The following is a 25,062-nucleotide window of genomic DNA, read 5'->3' on the forward strand; positions in this document are numbered from 1 at the left end:
AAGGCCCATGCTCTAACCGCACTGTGAATATCAGGGTGTTGGGGAACTTCAGCATTTGGGGTTTGGTTTTTCAACCAGTTAAAAGTTTATGTCCATTGCCGTTATTATTTTTTAAATTAAATTTGGGCTCACCAGCAAGCAACTTTTTTTTTTTAATTACATTTGGAATCACCAATCAAAGAACTGGACAGGGATTAGCTAAAATCCCTAACAGACATGGGTGCCAATGCATTGGAGGTGATGGAGTGTGGTGGGGGTGTCTCCCATGGTTGTCAGGTTAACTTCCAGCCTCACTCATCCCTTCTCTCTGGCAAGACCTGAGAATTTCCAAATGGGTCTCAAATGTCCCAAAGTGGGGGCTTTCTGACCCATTAGTTCTTTGAACCCTGTCCCCTCTGAAATTTCCACCCCCGTTTCTGCCACTTTTCTGCCCACAGTCTCAAAATGAAAAATTGGCACATATGGACATGCAAGCACGGGAACCCTTCAGACCTAAATTAGTACCACCTGAGACTTCTTGTTATCAAAAATAAACTATGGATGAGCTGGTTTTTGGCTAGCTGAATCCCACAGCCATCTCCTAATTAAGCCACCCAAGGTGCAGTTATTTGTGCAGCAGTTCTGGCAAAATGCCTGTGCTTTGCATTATTCTAGTGGATCAGGGTTTCAGAGAGAGGGTTAATGAGCTGGAACAATGTTCCTGTTCAGTGTTTCTGGGACACTCTGAAGGCCAGAGTAAAGCAGAAGTTTGTGGGAGGAGTTACTGATTCTGGGACCAGGTTTGAAGAGGGGGTACTTTCTTCACATTAATCCTTCTCAGTAAATTGCTTAATGAGAATGAGATGTAGGGTAATGTCTCCTCGTTGAAGTTCCCTAAAGTTAACCCATGTTCTCATCAGAGAGGTGGGAGTTTTGGGAGAGGGGTGGTGGGAGGGAGAAAGGAACCTTTTTGCCAATCTGCTTCTAAAAATCTATGTTTGAAGGCCCCCTCTAAAATTGTTGTGATGCCAACTCTATCATTCAAAACCGTCTGGCCATCAATCAGTCATGCCCTGCTATTTCATGACAAAATGGGCTGGCAGAGGCTTAGCCAACTGGCCTGAATTGACTGAATTCTGAACGGTGTAAACTGAGAATCAAACTCAGGTTGGCCATAAATGCACCGGGTACTTTTATGATGCAGTTGGTGATTAGTTGTAGATCTCTATTAACCAAAAATAATTACTGCCAGTTTAACCGTTTTCTTGCCCTATATTCTGTGGGATCTAGTAAAATAGCTGGTATTGTGAAAAAGGACACTTTGATGGAAGTTAATAAATAGTATTAAGCGTCTATGCATTCAGTGTACTAAGCTTTTGGGAGAGTACAAGAGAACATATAGTCATCATCATCATCATCAATCGTATTTATTGAGCGCTTACTATGTGCAGAGCACTGTACTAAGCGCTTGGGAAGTACAAATTGGCAACATATAGAGACAGCCCCTACCCAACAGTGGGCTCACAGTCTAAAACGGGGAGACAGAGAACAAAACCAAACATACTAACAAAATAAAATAAATAGAATAGATATGTACAAGTAAAATAAATAAATAAATAAATAGAGTAATGAATATGTACAAACATATATACATATATACAGGTGCTGTGGGGAAGGGAAGGAGGTAAGATGGGGGGATGGAGAGGGGGACGAGGGGGAGAGGAAGGAAGGGGCTCAGTCTGGGCTCAGTCTCAGTCTGGATATAGTCATGATCCTTTCCAAGGCATCTGGAGAGATGGATGCTAAAATAATTACATAAAGGAGGAGTTAATAGAGAATAAAGATTTGTACTAAGTGCTATAGGTGGGGGAATAGAGGCTGGGGTGAAAAGAAATTAATTGGGGAAGGCCACCTGGAGGAGATGTGATTCCAGAAGGCATGTGAAGGTAGGGGGTATTTCAGGTCTTGAGCTAAAGGTCAGTGGTGGGAAGGATGAGAATGAGGCAGAATGAGTTATTTCCTGCCTCCAGACTGAAAGCTTGTTGTGAGCAGGGAACATGTCTACCAATACTGTTGTATTCTACTCTCCCAAGTGCTTGGTACAGTGCTCTGCAAAGTGTCAATAAATACCTTTATGTTGAGAGGAATAAAGGCACAAGCTGGGGAAAAGTGAGGGAAGAAAGCAGTCCAGTTTGACCCACATTTTTAAAGTTCAAAATAGCGCACGTCCTATATTTTTGTAAATGTTAGCAGTGAATAATAAAACTATAATTCTCAGACAAATGGATGCATACATCTGAATTAATTGGGACACATCATATTTATTTTCTAATTCTTGTCCTGCCCAGGCATCTCCCTTGCCCCCCGACCTGCCGGAAGCTCCCCCAGTCACTTCGCCACCCCTCGCTGGAACAACTGTACAAGAAGAAGATGAAAGTGAAGCTGATCCCCAACCAGGACAATTAGAGGAGGAGGAAGGCAATTTAGTTTCATCTGGAGGTAAAATGTGTGCCTGTATTTCTGTGATAGCAAAGAGGTGTGTAAAATGGAAGATATCAAGATGAATGTAGTCTAGGTAGCTGTCTGAAATCACTTAAGTAGCCAAGAAAATTAGCATTGCTCACAAAAAGGAAAACCAAGAAAAAATCAAGTTGTGACCCAAAATTAATTTGATATTGTCTCTTCCTCTCTTCTGTTCTCTTTCTTTGTTTTTTTTTTTTTTAGAGGGAACCTACTGGGACTCAGGAGGGAATTTCCTCAATGAGCTTGTATTCTTTCATCCTAGTGTGTGCAGAAAAAAAGTAGGTTAAGCTAAAAGTTGTCTAGAAGGAGAACTACAAGGATAAATATGGGGAATATTGCCAATTTTGTGGGCAAAATATTCACATGGTGGCTGTTCTTTTTTTAGTGCGGTTTTACAAGATTTTGCTGGAGGAGAAGTGTTTGTATTTTCATGGCCACTGGATTAATGAAAAAATGTGTGTGTGTTGGCATTAGAATTTGGAAATAAACACATTTTCAGAAAATAAAAATGCTGCTAGAGCATTTCACCCATTTTGGAGTAGATCTATTCCAAACACAATTTCACAACACAAACACATTTCAGCCAAACACAATCTGAAAATTTTGTTGCATTTCTTAGAATTAATTCTGATAGCTGTTTTTTGATTTTATTGCATGTTCTCTAAATAGGAATGCTTTCTTTATGTCTCAGACTAGTCTGAAGTAGGTGTTGGGTTTTGTTGTGTAGGTCATGCAGTGTTCTACATTGCTAAATATACACACAGAATCATACCTTGTTTTAGTTTCCCGATGGAGAGAAAAGTCTTCAAGTGTATGTGCCTTGGAATTTAATGCCCACTGCCTTGTTTTTCATAATGGTCTGCCAGATTTGCTAAGTTTTTTCAATTTCAAAAATTATTTGCTTTGAGACCATCTTCATACTTGGTTTGAGCCTGTGGGATAATTAGAGAGAGACATTGAAACTACCACCAGCCAATTTCTTAAGTCTAGGGGGATGATGTTCAAAGGATGATGTCATGAGGAGACACAGATAATAGCTAACACCCTCCCTTCTTGTAAAAATGTTCTAGGAAAGGGTTTCAAATGGTGTATTGGAATTTGGGCAGGGATGGCTTCTTAAAGGGTTTAGCTCACTGCGGTTGACATGTTTAGAGATCACCTGATAAAAGAATAATATAAGGGAGGCAGCCCTAAACATGCTGTTGTATTTGAGAGCCTGGAAAGAGGAGCTGGAATTGATTAATTTGTCACAGAAACTAGTGAGGAGCTGTCTAGCGTGAGTATGCTTTATTGAATTTTCTCATAAATTTACAAGAAAGAATGCCAAATATTCAAAAGTATATATCACACCATAAATACTATTGACTAGGGGTGAATTTTCTAGTGGAAAAACTGGTTCAAGATGTGCTTTTGGCTGGAAAAGATGGATGGTCTTTGGAAGGGTGAGGGAATAGGATTATTTTGCAGGCATCCGTGTAGGGAGTTGTGCACGCACGATCCTTTGTACCTGTGCAGAGGTTCAGGGCATTTGGTCCTCCATGCCTCAAAAATCCCTGAGAGAAATGTCTCCTGTGGGGTGTATCTCCCTTAGGAGGCTCTTTTTCTCCCCCCACCCCCCCATCTCGTTGCCTCCCAACCACCCAGCAGCCCAACTGAAGACAAACGTGGGTTGGGCTAGATTTAGCCCCCGCCATGTTAGGAGGAACTGGGCCAGGACCTGTCGGATCAACCTGTGAACCTCTGCCCCCCATCCTGGAATCTACTTGGGATTCACCAACGTTTTATCGCTTAATTTAAAAATTTCAGAGATTTGCTCTTTGAAACGGTGTTACTGCCCCTTTGTGGTCGACGAGAGTACCTGTGGCGAAACATTCTAAAGTCTAAGACTCTTGGAGTCACAGTTATCTTAGTTGTTGCTCATGTTTGCAAATTGAGGGGTTGTTCAGAAGAAGATAACATTATCACAATATGAGTTCTGTATTGACACCTCACCAGGGGAATGCTGCAAGCCAGTTTTCTATCAATTAACACAAACAATTCCGAAACCCTACTGAGCCCTGTCACAGATTTGCTGCAACGTTGTAAAAGCCTGCCTCATTTTGTAACTCATAACCAGAAGAAGGATTCCTGAGTTATAACTCCAGATTGGGTGAAGCTCATAAATGTTTCTCCTTTCCCCTTTAAGCCCAGAGCCATCCAAAAGGGGATAAGGAGAAGAAAGAGGAACATGGTCCAGAAGGCTCCAAAGGGGACTTGGAGGAGATTGAAAAATTGAAGGTAAGATGTAGGCTTCAAACAAAACACCTGCCTAGTCATAGACTGTCATATTCCTCAAGCCAAAGCTGGCCAAACAGAGATTGTTGGTTAATGTGGAAATCAAGAAGCGTCTCTCCTGAAATTGGGAGTTTACCTAGGGAATGGTTACTGCCGTGTCACATTACGTCTGCTAATTCTGGAGTTCCCCTGCCCCCACTAGAAAGGGATGCCTTATAAGTTCCATAACCTGGGTGAGAGCTAAAGTTATCCCTACAAAGTAGATCTAGGTGTCAGGTTTCTTCAAAATTATGCGTCTATTCAATAAGAAATTTTTGCACTTCTAATTTTTTTCTTATGGGGATAAAAAGGAGAATTGGGTTTAAAGATGAAGTCAGGTAACTAAGTTCAGAATTTTCCCATGTCCTAAAGTGGCACTGAAATGATGAGGGAGGGGGTGAATGATATAAAAGGGGTTGGAGCTGCTGCTCACCTCAGATGAAATTCAAGAAGGTTGATGGAAAACCCACCAAAAACTATCTCTAAAGCCTTTTTCAGTCCTGAAGCGCTCCCAAAAAATAGCATTGTCATTCAGAACCTGAATTAGTAGGTCATTAACAATATACTTCAATTGATCAATCACTGAGCATTATCATGAGCAGAGAACTGTACTAAATGCTTGAGAAAGTACAATAGAGTAAGTAGACCTGATCGCTGCTTTCAAGGAACAGCTATAACCTGTAACTTCAGACAGTTACAATTAGGATCCCGTGCAATTCTAATGACCTGGTTCATATAGGCAAGGGAGAAGAACTTGCTGATCATCCTGATCCAGGACAACAGGGATGAAATTCAAGCAGGGTGATTCCTAGAGAAGGAAAACTGCAGCTAATAGGTCAGTTAATTAATCAGCCACTAGTATTTGCTGAATGCCTACTTTACTATGTGCAGAGGGCTGTACTTATTGCTTAGGAGAGTGCAATAATAATAATAATAGTACTATTTAACCACTTACTATATATCAAATACTGTTCTAAGATCTGGGGTAGGTACAAGTTAATCAGATTGGACACGGTCCCTGTCTCACATGGGGCTCAAGGTCTAAGTAGGAGGAAGAATGGGGATTGAGATGAAATAGAGATGGAAGAGATATCCTTAACCTCAAGGAGTTTAAAGACTAATAGACTCAGCACTAATAAACTGGGATAACTATTTTAATCTGGAGAAAATTGAATATGGGTGTTCAGAACCACAGCTGGGAAAACTGAAGTTGGTATAGGGGAACATGTATAATATGTATTTTTAAACCTTGAAGCAACTCAATTTTTTCCACTACTATCAGGTTAGAGGCTGTGAAAGTTGTGTTAGAAGTTAAATGTTCCCCCTTCCGCTAAATCATAAGTTCCCTGAGGGCAAAGATCATGTCTACCAACTCTATCAATCAGTGGTATCCACTGAGTGCTTAATGTGTGTAGAGTAATGTACTAATTGCTTGGGAGAGTTCAGTATAGCAGAGTTGGTAGACATGATCCCTGCTCACAAGGAGCTTGCAGTCTACAGAGGGAGGCAGACATTAAAATAGATTAGTGCTAGGGGAAATAATAGAGTATAAGAATACTTATGTAACTATTGTGTGCTGGGGAACGTATCAAAGTGTTTAAAGAATACACAGCCAAGTGTCTAGTTGATGCAGAGGGGAAGGCAGATATTGGAAGGAGATGGGATTTTAAAAGAATTTCAAAGATAGGGACAGTGGTGAACTGTCAGATACGAAGTGGGAGGGAGTTCCAGGTCCAAGGGATAACGTGGCCATAGGGTCAGTTTCTCCACCAATTGTCAGCTGTGTGACTTTGGGCAAGTCACCTAACTTCTCTGTGCCTGTTACCTCATCTGTAAAATGGGGATTAAGACTGTGAGCCCCACGTGGGACAACCTGATCACCTTGTAACCTCCCCAGCACTTAGAACAGTGTTTTGCACATAGTAAGCGCTTAATAAATGCCATTATTATTATTATTATTATTATCAAAGTACAGAGAATAGGCTGGTGTTAGAGAAGTCAAGAGTGTGGGTTAGGTAGGAGATCAGTAGGTAAGGTAGGAGGGAGAAAGCTGATTCAGTGCCTTAAAGTTTGAGTTTGATGTGAAGGTGGAGGTTTTTGAGGAGTAGGGAGATATGGACTGAGTGGTTTTTCAGAAAAATGATCTGGACAGCAGAGCGAAGACTGGAAAGGGGAGCAACGGGATGTAGGAAGGAGGCTGAGGCAGTCATCGAGGTGGGAAGTGATGTGTGCTTAGATCAGTGTGGTATGAGTTTGGATGCAGAGGAAAGGGTGGATTCTAGAGGAAGCAGAGTGGCCTAGAGGAAAGAGCTCAGGCCTGGGATTCGGAGGGCATGGGTTCTAATCCCAGCTCTGCCACATGTCTTCTGCGTGACCTTGGGCAACTCACTTAACTTCTCTGTGTCTCAGTTCCCTCATCTGTAAAATGGGGATGCAGACTGTGAGCCCACTGTGTCCAATCTGATTATCTTGTATCTAACACAACACTTGGTAAGTGCTTATCAAATACCACAATTTTTTTTAAAGATGTAAAGGTAGAACCAGTAGGACTTTGTGACCTATACAAAGTGTAGGATGAAAGAGAGAGATGAGTTGAGGATAATGTCGAGGTTATGGGCTTGTGAGATTCATTCATTCAATCGTATTTATTGAGCACTTACTGTGTGCAGAGCACTGTACTAAGCGCTTGGGAAGTACAAATTGGCAACATATAGAGACGGTCCCTACCCAACAATGGGCTCACAGTCTAGAAATGGGAGACAGACAACGAAACATAACATGTGGACAGGTGTCAAGTCATCACAATAAATAGAAATAAAGCTAGATGCACATCATTCACAAAAGAAATAGAATAGGTGGTGCTGTTTACAGTGATAGGAAAGACAGGGTTTGGTGGAAAGATGAGTTCTGTACTCTCCCAAGCTCTTAGTACAGTGCTCTGCATGCAGCAAATACTTAATAAATACAATTATCGATTAACTGAAACCTGAGTGGAAGTTTTATTTGCATTAATCCAATCATCAAGCTTTAAAGCTAAATTCCTTTTTATATGCTCTACATGACAAAGGTTAACGTTCCAACCTTGAGGAGCACTGGTACTTACACCAGTCCTCGAAGAATTCAGGCAAGGAATAAAGAGAAATCACTCTGTGGCCTAAAAGAGAATAAGGTCCCCCTCCTCTAGCCTTTTTCTTTATTTTATTAAGAATTGGAGGACAACTTGTGCGTGTGTTAGCTTCAAGTCTTTGTTCTTGGGGTCTGTGGAGAGCTGTAAAGAAATGGAAAAGATGGGAGGCTTGGTAAATATGGACAGGGTGGGAATTTTTCAAGATGTTGAGGGCTTTTGCAGGCCTATAGATGGACTTAAACTCACCTGCAAACATGGGTGATGAAATACTTTCTGACGGGGATGAAATGGTAGTGACTGTTCTTGCTTGGAGGGCTGTTTTCAGCACCATTGAGGAGGAGTTTTTCCCCAATCTTGTGTACACAAGGAAGTGGTTTAGGAGGAAAGCTTTGCTGGTCAGTGGAGTTTGATTTATCTAATTCACACACTCTCTTCTTATTATTAGGAAAATGTAGGATTTGGACATGCAAGCACGAAGGGGCAGAAAGGTGAGCCTGGGGCCCGGGGTGAGCCTGGCCCTGTGGGACCCCAAGGACCTGCCGGCTCTGTTCTTCAAGGCCCAGGCGACCCCACCGTGGAGCAAGTTTCGGGGCCACAAGGACCTCCAGGGCCACCTGGCTCTCCAGGGAATGATGGCTCCCCAGGAAAAGATGGTGAACCCGTAAGTAAAGATTTCCTCTCCACCAGATGTCTTTCAGGGAGAAAGGTGGACTGTGCCAAAGGATGACACAAATTCAGCAGGCGCAGAGAATAGCCAAGTGTTCCCTAGGGCCCACTTTGGCTCCGATCCAGGAAAGACAGGGGCACTGTGGTCCCGGCTGACCGTTGTGGTGTGATGGGATTCATTTGAGTTTAAGACCGACTCTGCCTCTGCTCAGTGGGGTAGAGCCCAGCATGACACAGGTGACCTGACCTGTGGGGACCCCCACCAGAGATGTAGGTTGCATAGGATAGTTAAGGCTAGGCAGGCACGGGTCTGAGGCGGGTGTGATGTGAATTGACTGAATGAGCCATCATCCTGTGGATGCCTGGGACAACGCTGGGGCCCATCGTGATGCTGCTCTGCCCTTCCACACTTCCCCCCTCCTCACGTCCTTCCCATGCCCATCACTTTCCCTACTCTTTATCACCCTGCGCCCCTGACACCTAGGTGAGGGCAAGAGGATGGGCAGAATGGCAGCAGCAAAAGTCCAGTTGGACCAGCTGACTGGTTTGGAGTGGGTTCCAGGGGGTAGCATGGGGATGTAGGTCAAGTATAGGAAGTAAATATAATGTCTGCAGCAGGAGCCAATACACCAACTCCTGGTAATGATGTTTGGCATCTCACCACACCCACAAGGAAAATAATCAACTTTTGCTTTCGTGTTTTCTAGAAGTCGAGGAGTTTTGTTGAGGGAGTAATAACTTTGGTATTTTGCTATGCGCTTACTATGTGCCAAGCACTGTTCTAAGTGCTGGGGGAAGATACAAGGTAATCAGGTTGTCCCACGTGGGGCTCACAGTCTTAATCCCCATTTTCCAGATGAGGTAACTGAGGCACAGAGAAGTTAAGTGACTTGCCCAAAGTCACACAGCTGATACGTGGCAGAGGCGGGATTCAAACCCATGACCTCTGACTCCCAAGCCCGCGCTCTTTCCACTGAACCACACTGCTTCACTGAACCACGCTGCTTCGTGGGAACCATTTTAGATACCAGATTTAAGGGAATTCACTTTTCTTAAATATTGAGGATTGTAGAACCAGTGGTGTTCATATCAAAGGATTCTTTCCCCACGGTCACATTAAGGGAGTTTATTTTTGCACTGAGAGCAGAGTTGCAGACACAAATCTGGGGGGAGAAAAAAGCCCGATTTCCATAGTATTTGTTATCCACTGTAGATGTGCAGTAAGGGCACAGTTTCATTATTAATGCTTTTTTCTTAATCTGCTCTAGGGCGTTCCTGGTGAAGATGGCAAACCAGTAAGTTGCCTTATTTGTCTTCAACTTTTAATGTCATAAGTCTTCAGTTGCATCTTTGTAATTGGGGTATATTGTGCTATGTGTCTGCCAAATGGTAGCCCATAGCTCTTAGAAATTATACCAATGAGGAGTAAAACTTTACTTTTCACCAAAATATGTGATTAGGTATCTAAACTATTGAGATGTAGCAATACATATTATAAAATAAATGAATTATATATTCGAATATAGCACTGTAATTCCACTGCAATAGCTTTTGGATTCATGGGTCCCAGACAAAAACAGACGATAAGCTTGCTATGTGTAGGGTCATTGTCTACCAACTCCATTAGAGCGTACTCTCTCAAGTGCTTAGCTTAGTGTTCTGCACAGAGTAAGCACTCAGTAAATACAGTTGACTCACAATTGATTGAATGATCTGAGAAAATTCAATCCTGCCCTCTGAGAATGCTCACCCCTTAGTTTTGTAAGGTCTTTGTGGGTAGGGAATGTGTCTGTTTATTGTTGTATTGCACTCTTCCAAGTACTTAGTACAGTGCTCTGCACACAGTAAGCACTCAAATAAGAATTAATGAAAAGTGCTGGGAAAGTATGGTAGAGTGGTAGACATGATCCCTGCCTACAAGGAATTTACAGTCTACAGGGGGAGACAGACATTAAAATAAAATAAATTACAGATAGGGGGAATGGCAAAATATAAGAATATGCCCATAAGTGCTGTGGGGTGGGTGAGTATCAAAGTGCTTATAGAGTATATAACCAAATGCAGAGTCAATGGTGAGGGAGGGCTGAAAGGGCAACAAGGGTTTAAAAGAAATCCAAAAATCACTTAGGATGTTTTCCGTTTCCCAAGCCTGTTATTAATCAGGGCCCAGGGAAGGGAGGTGGAGTTCGAAGCCAAGGATTGTGCTGCTGGGAGGGTTTTGGTTTTCCTGCTGCTACATTTGGATCCTTTTTGGTCTGCCTATCTGTTCCTTCCCTCAAGGCTCCCTCCAAACCAGCTCAAGTGGCATAATAATAATAATAATAATAATAATAATGATGGTATTTGTTAAGCGCTTACTATGTGCAAAGCACTGTTCTAAGCGCTGGAAAGGCATACCTTTCCCCAGCTTCTGCAGTAAGTAAGGCATACCTTTCCCCAGCTTCTGCAGTAAGGTTCACTGAACAGTTCTGTGAGATATAATCCATTGTTTGGGTGACCTGAGGACAAAGCGCCTTCCATCAGTGAATCTTAAAAGGCAGACATTTTAGGAATGTGAAGGCTTTAAGGAAGTCATCCAGTTTATAGGGTAAAGTCCTGGATTGAGAAATGCTGGCAATTATCTTGCCTTGGTTTTGTCACTAAGCCTAACTTGGAGACCATGGGCCTCTTGTTTCTTCATTTTTAACAGGAGAAGATCATAGCCACCTCACCAAGATGTTGTGAGGATCAGATGGGGTGTTGTTGAAAGGGTTCTGAACTTCTCAGAAAAAGTGCTGTGGTGTTTTCATTGCTAGTGGTTACCTGGACAACTGGGCCTGCTTATGGATCTCTGAAGTCTTTTACTTTTCCTTTCTTCTTCTAGGGTGATATTGGGCCTCAAGGTTTCCCTGGAACACCTGGAGATATTGGTCCTAAGGGAGATAAGGTAAGTCTGGGAATTTCCTTGAGTAACAGTTGTTTTGTTCATTTGATCAATACACTTGATTTAGGAAGTGGTATGACCTGGGGGAAAAGGCATGAACCTGGGAGCAGAGGACCTAAATTCTAATCCCGGCTCTGCCACCTGTCTGCTGTGAGACCTGGGGCAAGTCACTTTACTGCTCTGGGCCTCAGTTACTTAATCTGTAAAATGGGGATGAAATCCTCCTCTTTCCAACTTAGACTGTGAGCCCCATATGGGGCAGGGACTGTGTCTAAGATAATTATCTTGTATCTATCCCAGTGCTTAATATAGTATCTGGCACATAGTAAGCACTTAACAACTACTATATTAGCAAAAAAACAAAAAAAAAACCCAAACCAAAAACCCTTGAACTTCCATGTCAATTCCAACTTCTGTGATTGTGATATATTTCACGGACTTGAAGGGTGGTGTGTCACCAGTCTTGTGTTTTGTTGTCTTCAGGGGGATCCTGGTGTTGGGCCTAGAGGTCCCCCCGGACCCCCCGGTCCACCTGGACCACCTGGATCTTCCTCGAAAACTGACAAGCTGGTGAGTTGACCTTTTTTCTCTAAGTGCAATGCAAGTATTAGTTCTTTAAGTTTAAAATTGTATAGTTGATACTTAACATTTGGGAAAATATGGAGTATGGGTGAATAAGAAAAAGCCATATGACTTCTGGCAGTTGTTTCAAAATCTTCACTTGAAAGAATTTAAATGTCTGAAGTGCAAATAATCCATGTGGGAGTTGCATAGTTAAAAATTACTATAAAAACATGTTATGGTGAATCCATGACTAGAATGTTAAATGATGCTCTTTTCAGTGCTGTTTCTAGCTGCTGTTCCTTCTTATTTTGTTTACTGGTGTCAACCAGATTTTACCATGAATTCTAGCTCCTGTTTCTGAGAAGTTTTTTTGAATGAGGAGGAGGAAAAGGTGAATGACTAAGTATACATCCTAGTAAATGGTTGAATTAAAGTACACAAAAGATGATGGCATAGTTCCTAAACAGGTTCTGTCAAGGATCTCTGTTTACTTCAGTCACAAGCCCTCCTTTCTTTTTTGTTTTCCCCCTCTCATGTCTAACTACTGTTCCTTTTCCTTCAAAATATTTCTAGGCCCATGTTAACAATCTGTCCCATTTTAGCTAGGACAGCCTAGGATTTTTATAGACCTGTCCTGTACCATTTTAGGAAAAAATGCCCAAATGTCCCTAAATTGGTGCTGTCCTAACTAAACTGGTCTGCCCACCATGCAGTGACACATCTTGCGACCCTCCTCTCTGGGCTGCTCTTGGTAACCATAAACCCTGGGCTTCCATGGCCAGTCTGGAGCAAGTTCAGTACATGTTCACTTTAGGTACCAAAGCACTTTGTGTCTTAAGAGCTTGGATGGCCCCAAATACTTATGTGTTCCACACCTCTCCTTCGCTTCTCAGGATTGGGATTTGGGGTCCCAATTTTCAATGAAAATGATAGAGTCACAGGCTCACTACTCTTCTAAACAACTGAGAGCCCCATCTCTGTTGAAGATGTCCTGCAAGCTTGCATTTTGCCTTTCTCATGGGCTTTTTTCACCCCAGAAAGTTGTCTAGGCTCAAGAAGGAGTTGGATCAATAGAGGGAATGTTAAGAATGAAGGATGGTACTTCCATATCCATTGTGAGAAGTGTCAAGGAGCCTCCTCTGATAAGCCTATTGTTGTTATGGGAGAGAAAATGTTATGGGCTAGATGGACCAATGGTCTGACTCAGTATTATATTTATTGGGTTCCTATGTTCATCCTTAAAACGAGGATGTGAACTTCACATGAAAATTTCAAAGTTGAACTCCAGCTTTTGGTCATGAGATCCGGTGTGATGTTGTAACTGAAACGTATGTGGTTTTCTGTTTTTAGACTTTTATTGATATGGAAGGATCCGGATTTGGAGGCGATTTGGAAAGTTTGCGGGTCAGTATCTGCTTTTCTGGAACCTGGGTTCCAGAGAGGCCCTCCTGGGAGACAGACTTCCTAGGACAACTGCTCTGGCATGATATTTTTGTGAATGACTGGAGAAGGACAACTGGAATAGTCGGGGGATGAGAAAGGAAGGAAGGTGAAATCATGGGGTTGGGGAGGAGTGGATTCTTTTGTATTACCAGAGATTTTGACTTTCATTTTCCCACCTCAGGGCCCAAGAGGTTTTCCCGGCCCCCCAGGACCTCCTGGAGTGCCTGGATTACCAGGCGAGCCGGGGAGATTTGGTACCAACGGAACAGATGCTCCAGGCCCCCCTGGCCTTCCTGGTTTGCCAGGCCGAGATGGGACCCCTGGACCACAAGGACCCCCAGTAAGGATCACTTTGGTTTGGGCTGTGTGGAGGTAACGCTCTGTGGGGATGGGAGTGGCAGGAGGAAGGAATGGGAACAGGTGAAATTAAACACCTGACTGAGAGTCTGGAGTTGAACTGATGAATCATTCTAGGCCAGTGAACTGAGGGAATGACTTAGAAGATGGGCTCTGTGGGTTAGGCAAGGGGCTTCTTCTGCCATTCTCCTTTTAGCTGTGTATCAGGAAACTTCCTTTCCCACTGACGTCTAATCCCACTCATGGGCAGCTGAATGGATTTAGATTAAACTGAAGTTAAGCAGCTTTGCTTTGGACCTGGTTTAGAAGCCCTTGTTTAGTGTAAACAAGATTTAAGCCCTGTGCTCTGAGGCTCCCACATGATTCAGTTGTACAGTTTGGCCTAGCATGGAACTGGAAGCCAGGAGATTTATGTTCTAATCACAGCTCTGCCTTTGTCCTGCTGTATAACCTTAGGCAAGTTATTCAACCTCACTGGGCCCCAATTTCCTCAGTTCTAAAATAAGCATGATAATATCTGCCTCCCCCTGCCTCACAGGTCTATTGTGAGGATAAAATGAGATATGTGATGGGGATGCACTTTGAAAAATAAAAGCACTCCACAAATCCAAGGGGTTTTATTATTATTACTATCATTATCATCACCACGAAGTAATTTGTACAGCTAGTGGGTGCAAAATCTTGGATATTATTTCTTTTCTGTGTTTGGGTTTCTGCTTTTCCCAAGAAAGAGTTCAGGGACTCTCTGAATCATTAAAATCTGAACATTTTATCTTTTCTGCAACTGAATCACTACGGTACCATGCATTTCTTTTCCTTTAACCCAGGGTCCTCCAGGGCCACCAGGAAAAGTTGGAAACCAAGGAGAGATGGGGCTAAAAGGAGAGAATGTAAGTAATTTGTGTCCATGGTAGGAATTCTGTCTAGAGGCTTAAAAAGCAACAACCCCCAGAGGGACAAATCTATTGAAAAATACTCCTGCCATGAGTAAATCTTTTTATGAATATACCTGTTTCCACTCATCTAAGTGCATAGGACCTTTATATACAATTTAAAAGCAATACCCAATAGCCAGTAAGCCTGTTGTGAGCAGGGAATGTGTCTGATTATTATTGTGTTGTCCTCTCCCAAGTGCTTAGTATAGTGCTTTGCACACAGTAAGCACTCAATAAATATGACTGAATGACTAATTGAATGAACTAAAATGAGTGTACAGAGGTTGACAAAAGCCACTCGGGTATTCCTTATCAAAAATAAATTAATTTTTGAAGCATGAACCTGAGGCTAGAGAATTTGATTCAGAGCAAGCACTCAATAAATACCATTGCTTGATTTATTGATTGAGTTGGTCAAACCAAAAATAATCAATCAGTAGTATTTACCGATCACATAGTGCTCAGGCTAGGTACATATCTGTAATTTATTTGTGTTAATGTTTGTCTCCCCCTCTAGACTGTAAGCTTTTTGTGGGAAGGGAATGTGTCTATTATATTGTACTATCCCAAGCGCTTAGTACAGTGCTCTGCACATAGTGAGGGCTCAATAAATACGATTGAATGCAGAGCACTGAATTCAGTGCTTGGGAGAATGCAAGAGTTACTAGACATGATCTCTGCTCTCAGGGAGCTTGAAATCTAATAAAATAAGAATGGACTGTTGTTTAGAAATAGTAAGGGCTGTTATGTCCCTTTAAAATCTTTTTATTAAAGCAACTCATCATCATCATCATCAATTGTATTTATTGAGTGCTTACTATGTGCAAAGCACTGTACTAAGCGCTTGGGAAGTACAAATTGGCAACATATAGAGACAGTCCCTACCCAACAGTGGGCTCACAGTCTAAAAACTCATCTTTATTGGCTCCCACTGTTGTCTGATAATGGTGTCATTCTTCCCTCTTTCTTTCCCCAGGGTGTCATAGGCCTCCCTGGAGCTCCTGGACTCAAGGTATAGTTAAAATTTTCTTTGGCATTAGACATTAAAACCTGAGGCTGCTCCTAGGGAGTTAGCTTATGCTAATTTCCAAGACATGTTTGGAATTGAATTGTTTTTATCGCTTCTGTTATAGGGGCCAGTATCAGAGTTTGCACTGTATTTTGTCAGCAGATTACATTTCTCCACTCTAGGTCACCACACTGGCTGTCTCCAGCCACCCAGAGGGAGTTGGGAGGGCTGGGGGAACAGGGGACTGAGACAGTTTTGTCAACAAGACAGAAGATTTAACAGTACATTTCCACAGCTTTATGATTTGGCTGCCTTTACCAAGGGGGAGGTCTCTATGTCGAGTATCAAAGATACTCGAGCACAAACACTGTTGGTGTCAGAAGTTTCCTCTAAACAAAAGTCATATTTGGAACATTTGCATTACGTTTCACTGGGCTCAGTGTCCTTCAGAGGTCAGCACCGCCACAATGGTCCCACTCCTGCGGAATCTTCTGTGAATTGATCCAACCCTGGGAATCAATCAATCAATCAATCGTATTTATTGAGTGCTTACTGTGTGCAGAGCACTGTACTAAGCGCTTGGGAAGTACAAGTTGGCAACATATAGAGACGGTCCCTACCCAACAGTGGGCTCACAGTCTAGAAGGGGGAGACAGGGAAAAAAACAAAACATATTAACAAAATCAAATATATAGAATAGATATTTATAAGTAAAATAAATAAATAAAAAGAGTAATATATACGAACAAACATATATACATATATACAGGTGCTGTGGGGAAGGGAAGGAGGTAAGGCGGGGGGATGGAGAGGGGGAGGAGGGGAAGAGGAAGGAGGGGGCTCAGTGTGGGAAGGCCTCCTGGAGGAGGTGAGCTCTCAGTAGGGCCTTGAAGGAGGAAGAGAGCTAGCTTGGCGGATGTGGGGAGGGAGGGCATTCCAGGCCAGGGGGATTACGTCGGCTGGGGGTCGACGGCAGGACAGGCGAGAATGAGGCCCGGTGAGGAGATTAGCGGCAGAGGAGCGGAGGGTGCGGGCTGGGCTGGAGAAGGAGAGAAGGGAGGTGAGGTAGGAGGGGGCGAGGTGATGGACAGCCTTGAAGCCGAGGGTGAGGCTTCCAAATCAACCACAGAATGCATTCAGTGGGTTTTCATGTTATGCCCCTCACCCTCCTGGAGGGTCAGAACAGGATTACAACCATATCTTCAGCCTTATGTCCTTGCACCTCGTGTCATTTCACCGATCTGCTGGCAAAAATGCCGAGGTTCCAAGTGGGGAAAGGCTACTCTTTGCTCTCTTTCCATCTCACTTGTTTCTGACAGCCCAGTGATGTAGTTGCTACTGCCTTTTGAAACAGCGAGAAACACAATTGATTTTTCAGGGACCCAGTCGAACTGATACTTGGTCAGGAGAGGGAATCATTTTGACTTCAAACATTGGAATTTGGAGATGCAGAATAAATACTGCCTGCAAAGATGCCTGGTGCTTATTTCCTCATTGAACAAAAGCTACTCTGATACTGCCTGGATCATTTTTGTTCTTTCTGCAAAAAACCTTGTGTGCTAGTATACAGTTCATTGGCATTGTTAATGACAACATTGCATAGTATCCAATTCAGTGCCGGTAATAGCATCTGCTCAGAGTTCTGTGTAAAACTATATAAGAAAATCCATAAGTAAGCAGGTGAATAAAATGGTCATGTCAAATTTGAAACATTTTAAAACCCACAAAAAACCCCCTAGTGATCCTCCATAAAGCAGAAATAGAATGTGAATTCTTATCAGGTGGGGAAAAGGATACCCAGAATAAATACAGTAATTAGCACAAGAAAAAAAGATGGTTTATATGATTATCCTCAAGGGCTGTAGTCTAATAACGTACCAGCCTTCTAGCAATCTAAAAAGGTGTTTCACAAAGGGCCATGGGAAATGACCATTTTATGTGCATTTCCCTTTCAATAAACCTTTTGAATTCCATCACTGACTTGGTTATTGGCCATTTGCTGTTATGACCCCCACACCCCCCATTCACTTTGCTTTTGTCAGTCACATTTCTATTGTCATAGCCTCCGTTCACTATTCATAACCTTGGTAGCTGTGTTATAATTTCCTTATTCTCTTAGCTATCCACTGACTCTCTTGAGGCTTAGCCATGAAGTCTTCCAACTGGTTCTGTTATACGTGAGTGCTTCTGGATTAAGTGCTTAGAAGTCACTTGGTTAAGAAATGTTGAGGCCTCCCCCAGCTGAAGGTAGCCTGGGGCAGATGTACAGAAACAGTCTTCTTTGACAAACAGCTTATCTGTTGCTATGTGAGTTTCACATGTAGCAAGAAGGAGACCTCTGTCTCTATGCCTAGTCTCCTCGTTCACCTGAATGAATGAAGTTTTGTTTTTTTTCCAGTAACAATGCATGTCTGTACTCTTAAAAATCACAATGGTAATATATGTATATATATACTGTGGAATGTTTGCATTGTTGCCTTGATTGTATCATTATTGTGTAACCCTGAATTGAGTGTGCCATCACTGTGGATTTGAATGGATCTTCTTCTTACTCAGCTCCACTTAGGATGCGTTGGGGCATCCAGAAGTGTTGTAGAGCAGGGGTGGGCAAAATATGTCCTGCAGATCAGATCCAGCTGGCCCTGAGTCAGTGGCTTCCACCCACAGCAACTCCTAGCTGGGATCTGAGCCATTTGCAGATGTAGCTAGAGATGCCCCGGGCATTCTGTAACCTTGAGAGCCATGGCGGGTGGGGTGATGAAGAGCCAGAAAGCCCCCACCATCCACAGAATTGAGCTTCAGACGCCTCCTTCCTGCCCCTTCGTCACTTTGGCCACAACAGCTTCAACGATCTTGGGCCCGAAGAATTGCCCACCCAAACCCAAGGCAGAGAACATAGTTTCCATGTAACTGCAAACTCTAGTACATGTCTCAGCCATGCGTAGCTTTCCAAACGCTTGGCATCGTGGCAGTTGATTGACTGCCAAGGCTCATGATAAAACCGTTTCTTATCAGACTGCTGATTTTCTGTCTCTACTCACTTTTTCCCCTGTCTAATCAGAGCAACTTGCCTACTATCCCTTCCTACCTGTTAGAACTTCTTTCTTCCTACTCTACATCCCCCACTGTGGGAGAATCCAGGCTAGAGGTAAAGGCTAAATGTGTGTGGTCCCCTTGCATGATTCTGACTATGTAGAATGAGTTGGAAAACAACAGTAGTGATTCATTTAGATGGAACGTATCTGTAGGTATATGTTTCTAAACCTCTCCTTAGAAGGCAATCTAATCTGCTCAAAACCCCAACACCAGTAAATGATTCATATACAGTGAGCGTTTGCAAGGCAAGTGGGTTTTTATAGGAGTTACAGATTTCTTTCTAAAATGATTTAAGGGATTAAGCTAGGAAATCGTAAGAGCTGTCGGCATTGGGGTACCACATCCTCATGGTTTTGGATTGTAGAGCACGTTAGATAAAATGTAATCTTTTTTGGTGATGAATTGCAGTGATATACAAGACTTCCAGGTGACTGAGACTTGAGAATGACTTGGACTCTGCTGTTGGATTTGTCAGATGCATTTCTAATTTTATAAGTACTTTATTAATACTAAAAGCATTAGAATAAGCACTAATGCTTTTAAAATGCTGACCCTGTGCATGTAGCTTTAATATTCAGTGGAAAGGAGAGTTTCTGAACCTTGGGCATATACCTGTTTAAAATACCAAAACCCAAATTTATTCAATTACCTATCTGGTTCAGACCATTGAAAGTTCAGTTCATTGGCATTTTGCCGTACTGTGAATGTCAGAAATTGCTATCATGCACATATTGAAGGAGCAGTATGCATGCCAACCAACTTTAAGTACTAACTTAGTATGCAAAAGTACTTTAAAACACACATTGGAAAATGAAATTCAGGATAAATAGAAGTGGCTCTTTCCTCTTAGAGAGCACAGCACGTAGTTAATAGAGAGAATGTATTTGTGCTAAATGTTCACATTAGTTAAAGACTGAGGCATTCTGGAGCGCAAATTTCAGGACTCTCTGTGGATCAGTGTAATATCTGTTTGGTTCCATTCCCCTCTCCTCCCACTTCTGAACTGTTTTGGGTTTCCCATCTGGACCAAAGATTAAGACAGTATTTTAAGGGAATGATTTTCTTTCAGTTTGGGATACAAGCAAAAGAGACTGCTAAGTAGCTAAATAGATTTGCCAAGTAGGAGCCATTTTCACAAGCTAAGGTAGGCGTTTAGACTGCATTCTTTTGCAATGTGGTGTGGTGATCCGTTGCCAGATTCAGACCACATTTGTTCTTCTCAGGCCCTGAGCGAGACCTTGAATTTTGCACATCAGGATTGAGAAATCCTGGCAAAGCAGGAAAGGGGGGGAAAGTTGCCCAGAAGCTCTACCTGCTGCATCTCAGTCTTAGTAGTGTTCCCAGGACTTTACTTTCTTTGTCATAAAATAGAGCATGTAGGTTATATTTCTGAGTGTCATGTACACATGAAGGTGTATGTAAAATTTGTCACAAGGGGTTCAGGACTTCCTTTTGTCCTCACTCACCCCTCCTCCCCATTTGCTCTTGCCGTTTACACTGTTTGCCCAGACTTCGGATCTGCAGTGCTTTCTGTCAATGTGTGGAAATTCAAGAAGAGTTCTCCAGTTTATCAGGCATTTAATATTTGGACCAAAGGGCTATTTAGATGGTGGTGCTATTTACCGCTCAAACAGCAGTACCCTGTGAAGCACTCTGGAGAAATTGGGGAAAAAGAAGAGTTCAATCTTTTTTCTTCCCTTGCAGGGTAGCAAGGGAGAAGATGGTCCCATTGGAAAACCAGGAGAAGCGGGTGTGGATGGTCAGCCTGGACCCATAGGACCCCCAGGGCAGCCTGGCCCGCCTGGCCCACCCGGCCCACCGGGTCCCGGCTTCGGAGCTGGATTTGTAAGTAGAAACCATTTGGACTTCTGTGTTCACAGAGTGCATATGTGTGTGTCTGGATGTGGGTGGGGGGTGGGGGGGAAGGTTGGGTGTGTTTGTCTGGGGAGGCAGTGCACATGCACAAAGCATATAAATGAGTGAGTAGCTGAAAAGGCCAAGGTGTGTCGCTGAGAAGTAGCATGGCCTAGTGGATAGAGCGTGGGCCTGGGGGTCAGAAGAACCTGGGTTCTAATCCCAGTTCCACCACTTGTCTGCTGTATTACCTGGGCAAGTTACTGTACCTTTCTGAGCTTCAGTTACCTCATCTGGAAAAGGGGGATTAAGACTGTGAGCCCTACATTGAACAGGGACTGTGTCCAACCTAATTAGCTTGTATGTACCCTGGAACATAGAACAGTGCTATACACATTGTAAGTGCTGAAAAAAAATTATTATTATTATAATCATTATCATTATTGTTGATGATAATAATGATATATATGACAGTCTCTATGACACCATGCACATAGAAATTGTCCCATTCTGTGCAACAACACACAGGGAGTCCTCAGCTGGTTGGGAAAACATGCACACACACACACACACACACACACACACACACACACACGCTGCTGGACAGCCACTATTTAACAGTGACCCTGTCTGTGTAAACTATTCAGTTCTGGCTGAATTGAATTTTTTTCCTTGTCCTCTTTACAGCATTTTTCATTGCTTTCATTTTGCACACGGGAAGGAAACATGACAAAAATCACAGTTTTGTTTCTTTTGGGTAGACTGTAGTTTCACACTAAATTTGGGCTCACTTTATGTAATTGCCCATAAACCTTGTAATATCTATTATCCCAAAGTGATTACTGACTGTGCCATTGAATGGTAAGGGCCATGAAGTGACAGGTTGATAACAGCTTGTCCATTTCTGTCTTCTGAGCTGCAAATTTGTGAAGACATCTGCACTCTAAAAATGGCATGAAATGATTACTAGTGGACCCAATTAAAAGGACCCTGGAGAACTGTGTCTCTGGAGTCAAAGACCTCTGGGATGTTGAAACTCTCAAACCCATCTCTCATGGCTTCCCTGTTTGCAGAGACAAAATGGTTTGCTGGCTATAGGGCAAAGGGAATTTATCATGAGGAACCAAAAAAATTATCATCTTAGCAAGTGTACACGCTGTCAGAAAGAAGTAAGGCAGATCAACTGGTGGATTCCAGCTTTACCAATGTCCCTTTAATACCAGAGACACCTTTTCCAGCGTTGTCTGGGAGAGATCGCTCAAGGAACAGATGGCCACTCTACTATTTGTTGAAAATATGTATTGCTTTTCCTTTTCTTGCCAGTTCTCCATAAGGGAACTATTTTTTTGGATACTTAAGGTCTACTAAGATTGGATTTTTGGCTTTTTGCTCTGAGTTTTCCATTTTTCCCTCCCTAGGATGACATGGAAGGCTCTGGGATTCCATTTCTGACTGGTACTTCGGGCCCTCGAGGGCTTGAAGGGCCTCAGGTATGAGCAAAGACCACTTACTGGATTGGGTCTATCAATCAATAATATTTATTCAGTACTTAACATGTGCAGAGTGCTGTGTTAGGAGCTTGGGAGAGTACAATGTACCAAAGTTGGTAGATGCACCAATAATATTTATTGAGTGCTTAACATGTGCAGAGTGCTGTGCTAGGAGCTTGGGAGAGTACAATGTACCAAAGTTGGTAGATGCACTTCTTATGAAAATTTACTTGAGAATTATCAGTTTGCAGGAGAGATTTAATTGGAAATTGGCTTGCTTCCAAAATACGCTATCTTCTTAAGTTGATCCACTGCTTGAAAGCAGAAATAAATTGGCTGATAGGGGAATGTCTCTAAGGCCTAGGTAGAGTGGTCACTGACACCACTAGAGCCTTCCGGCTGTCCCTTTGCCGAGGAGGAAACAATGTTCAAAAATAATGTGTTATATCATCTAAAGTAACCTAACTGCATCATAATGAAATACAAGATCTGAAGTTGTCCCGAGCCAAGTTGATCCAATAGGAGACTAAAGGAGCCCAAAGACTGTGGGGACAGGGAAATTCAACTCCAGGTTCAGTCCAAGCCTAATCAGCCTTTACTCTTAGGACTCTAGGTCACAGACTAGGCATGTGATGGCTATCACTGTCCATTACCAGCCTTAGACGGCTGTTATTTAGATTCTTATACAGTGCAAGGCTCATATACTGACAGGGAATTTCAGAGAGGTAAGACAGAGGAAATGGGCCATGAAACAGCCTAGAGAAAAGTTAAAGTTAATAAAAAAAAGTATGGGTGGAGGCTAGGGAAAGTTAAACCAAGTACTACGCCATGGATAAATCCTTCTACTCAATTTAAAGCTCTCTTCCCCACAGGAGAAGGTTATAGTTAGGTTTCTTTCCATTTGAAATAAACAGGACTGGAACATAATCATGTATTTTGTGGAAGATGGAATATGCAGAAATATAGTGATCAGTACTCAGGAGAAATTGTTCTTGAGCCTAAGCCATTTAGAATTTCCTTTGTCTACCGTGATTATGTATGGCATATTCTCATAAATAGATTGGGAAGAAGAAAATCAGCAATTATCTACATAGATATAGCTTGATGGTGGGAATGTTGAAGCATAAATGTAGGGGATTACAAAACGCAAATGAACTCTAGGTGAATTAGAGTCTAAATTCAAATGATTTTCAGTGCACCAAACAAGAAATGCATTGTTTAAAAATTTGGTAATTTGCCATATTCTGTTTCTTGTGTTTACACTGGAAAAATATCAACTTTTCACTAAAAACAGGTTTTTCACTCTGTGATAGTAAAATCACAAAAGACACAAGCAAATATCAAAGGAGTTTAAAAACCTGTGCTTGCTGTCATAACAGGAACCCCAAATATATCTGGTTTATGTGAACTTGCTGCGGTTTCAGTGAAATTTGAGTAGTAGGAAAGGTGACTCAGGCTAAGTAACAGATCAGAATTTCCAAGGTTGCCACCTGTAATTACTCTTTGTCTACTGACTTGCCTGAACTCCAGAGGTTTTATTGAGGCTCAGTTTTTTATCTCTAAATTTGGGGTGACAGGGCTGATCAGTTCCATAGGGTTGTTTTGGGAAAAGATTAAGGAAAAAGTGTTTGTTAAAAAAAAAAAATCTTCAGTGCTACGTTTTTCAGATGTTCTCACTTGGGGAAGCAGTGTAGTCTCGTGGAAAGAGTGTGGACTTAGAAGTCAGAGGATCTGGGTTCTAATTATAGTTCTGCCCCTTGACTGCTGTGTGACCTTGCGCTAGTTGCTTAACTTCTCTGTTCCTCAGTTTCCTCAAATGCAAAATGAGGATTTAATCAATTTCTGTTCTCCCTCCTACTTAGACTGTGAGCCCAGTGTTGGAAAAGGACTTTGTCCAGCCTGATTACCCCAGTGCTTAGAACAGTGCTAGCTCATTCTGGGCAGGAAACGTGTCTACCAACTCTGTTATTATATTGTACTCTCTCAAGCACTTACTACAGTGCCCCCTCTTCATATCTGACAGATGATCACTCTCCCCACCTTCAAAACCTTATTAAAAGCACATCTCCTCTGAGGTCTTCCCTGACTAAGCCCTCTTTTCATCTTGTCCCACTCCTTTCTGTGTCACTTGGATTTGCACCCTTTATTCACCCCTTCCTCAGGCCCACAGCACTTATGTGTATAACCATAATTTATTTATTTATATTAATGTCTGTCTCCCCCTCTAGACTGTAAGCTTGTTGTGGGCAGGGAATGTGTTTACCAGCTGTGTTATGTTGTACCCTCCCAAGTGCTTAGTACAGTGCTGTGCACACAGTAAGCGCTCAATAAATACAATTGATTGATGGTGCTAATAGTCCTCAGGCTCCCAGCTGCCTTCAATACTGTGCACCTCTCATTTCTCCTGGAAACACTAGTGAACCTTGTTTTTTCTGACATGGTTCTCTCCTGTGTCTCCTCTCACTTCTCTGTCTCTTTCGCTGGTTCTTTCTCTGTCTCTAATATAGGTGTCCTTAACTTCTTGATTTACACTCACTCCCTTGAGGGAACTCCTGTGCTCCTACAGCTTCAACTACCGCCTCTGTACAAATGACTCCCAAATCCTGACCCCCCTCTCTCCTTTTTCACAATCTTGCATTTCCTTTGCCTCCAGGATATGTGTACCCAGATGTGCTGCTGCCATGTCAAACTCAGAATGTCCAAAACTGAGCCCCTCGTCTTCCCTCCCAAATCCTCTGCTCCACCTAAGTGTCCCATCCTCCCCATCTCTCAAATCCCTAAGC

At 42.6% G+C, this 25,062-nt stretch overlaps 1 protein-coding gene across 1 annotated transcript in view; it reads left to right on the forward strand.

Moving 5' to 3' along the window:
- The window catches only part of COL18A1 (collagen type XVIII alpha 1 chain), a 108,882-nt gene that overhangs the window by 46,025 nt on the left and 37,795 nt on the right, over window positions 1–25,062 (forward strand). The window contains exons 5-16 of the mRNA XM_038748676.1: window positions 2,328–2,478; window positions 4,688–4,779; window positions 8,388–8,603; window positions 9,877–9,903; window positions 11,472–11,534; window positions 12,015–12,101; window positions 13,446–13,499; window positions 13,720–13,878; window positions 14,723–14,785; window positions 15,807–15,842; window positions 20,640–20,780; window positions 22,208–22,279. Coding sequence (XP_038604604.1) covers window positions 2,328–2,478; window positions 4,688–4,779; window positions 8,388–8,603; window positions 9,877–9,903; window positions 11,472–11,534; window positions 12,015–12,101; window positions 13,446–13,499; window positions 13,720–13,878; window positions 14,723–14,785; window positions 15,807–15,842; window positions 20,640–20,780; window positions 22,208–22,279 — 1,161 coding nt within the window. The remainder of the gene's footprint in view (window positions 1–2,327; window positions 2,479–4,687; window positions 4,780–8,387; window positions 8,604–9,876; window positions 9,904–11,471; window positions 11,535–12,014; window positions 12,102–13,445; window positions 13,500–13,719; window positions 13,879–14,722; window positions 14,786–15,806; window positions 15,843–20,639; window positions 20,781–22,207; window positions 22,280–25,062) is intronic.

This window comes from Tachyglossus aculeatus, chromosome 7, assembly GCF_015852505.1.
Source record: "Tachyglossus aculeatus isolate mTacAcu1 chromosome 7, mTacAcu1.pri, whole genome shotgun sequence".
Classification (NCBI taxonomy): Eukaryota; Metazoa; Chordata; class Mammalia; order Monotremata; family Tachyglossidae; genus Tachyglossus; species Tachyglossus aculeatus.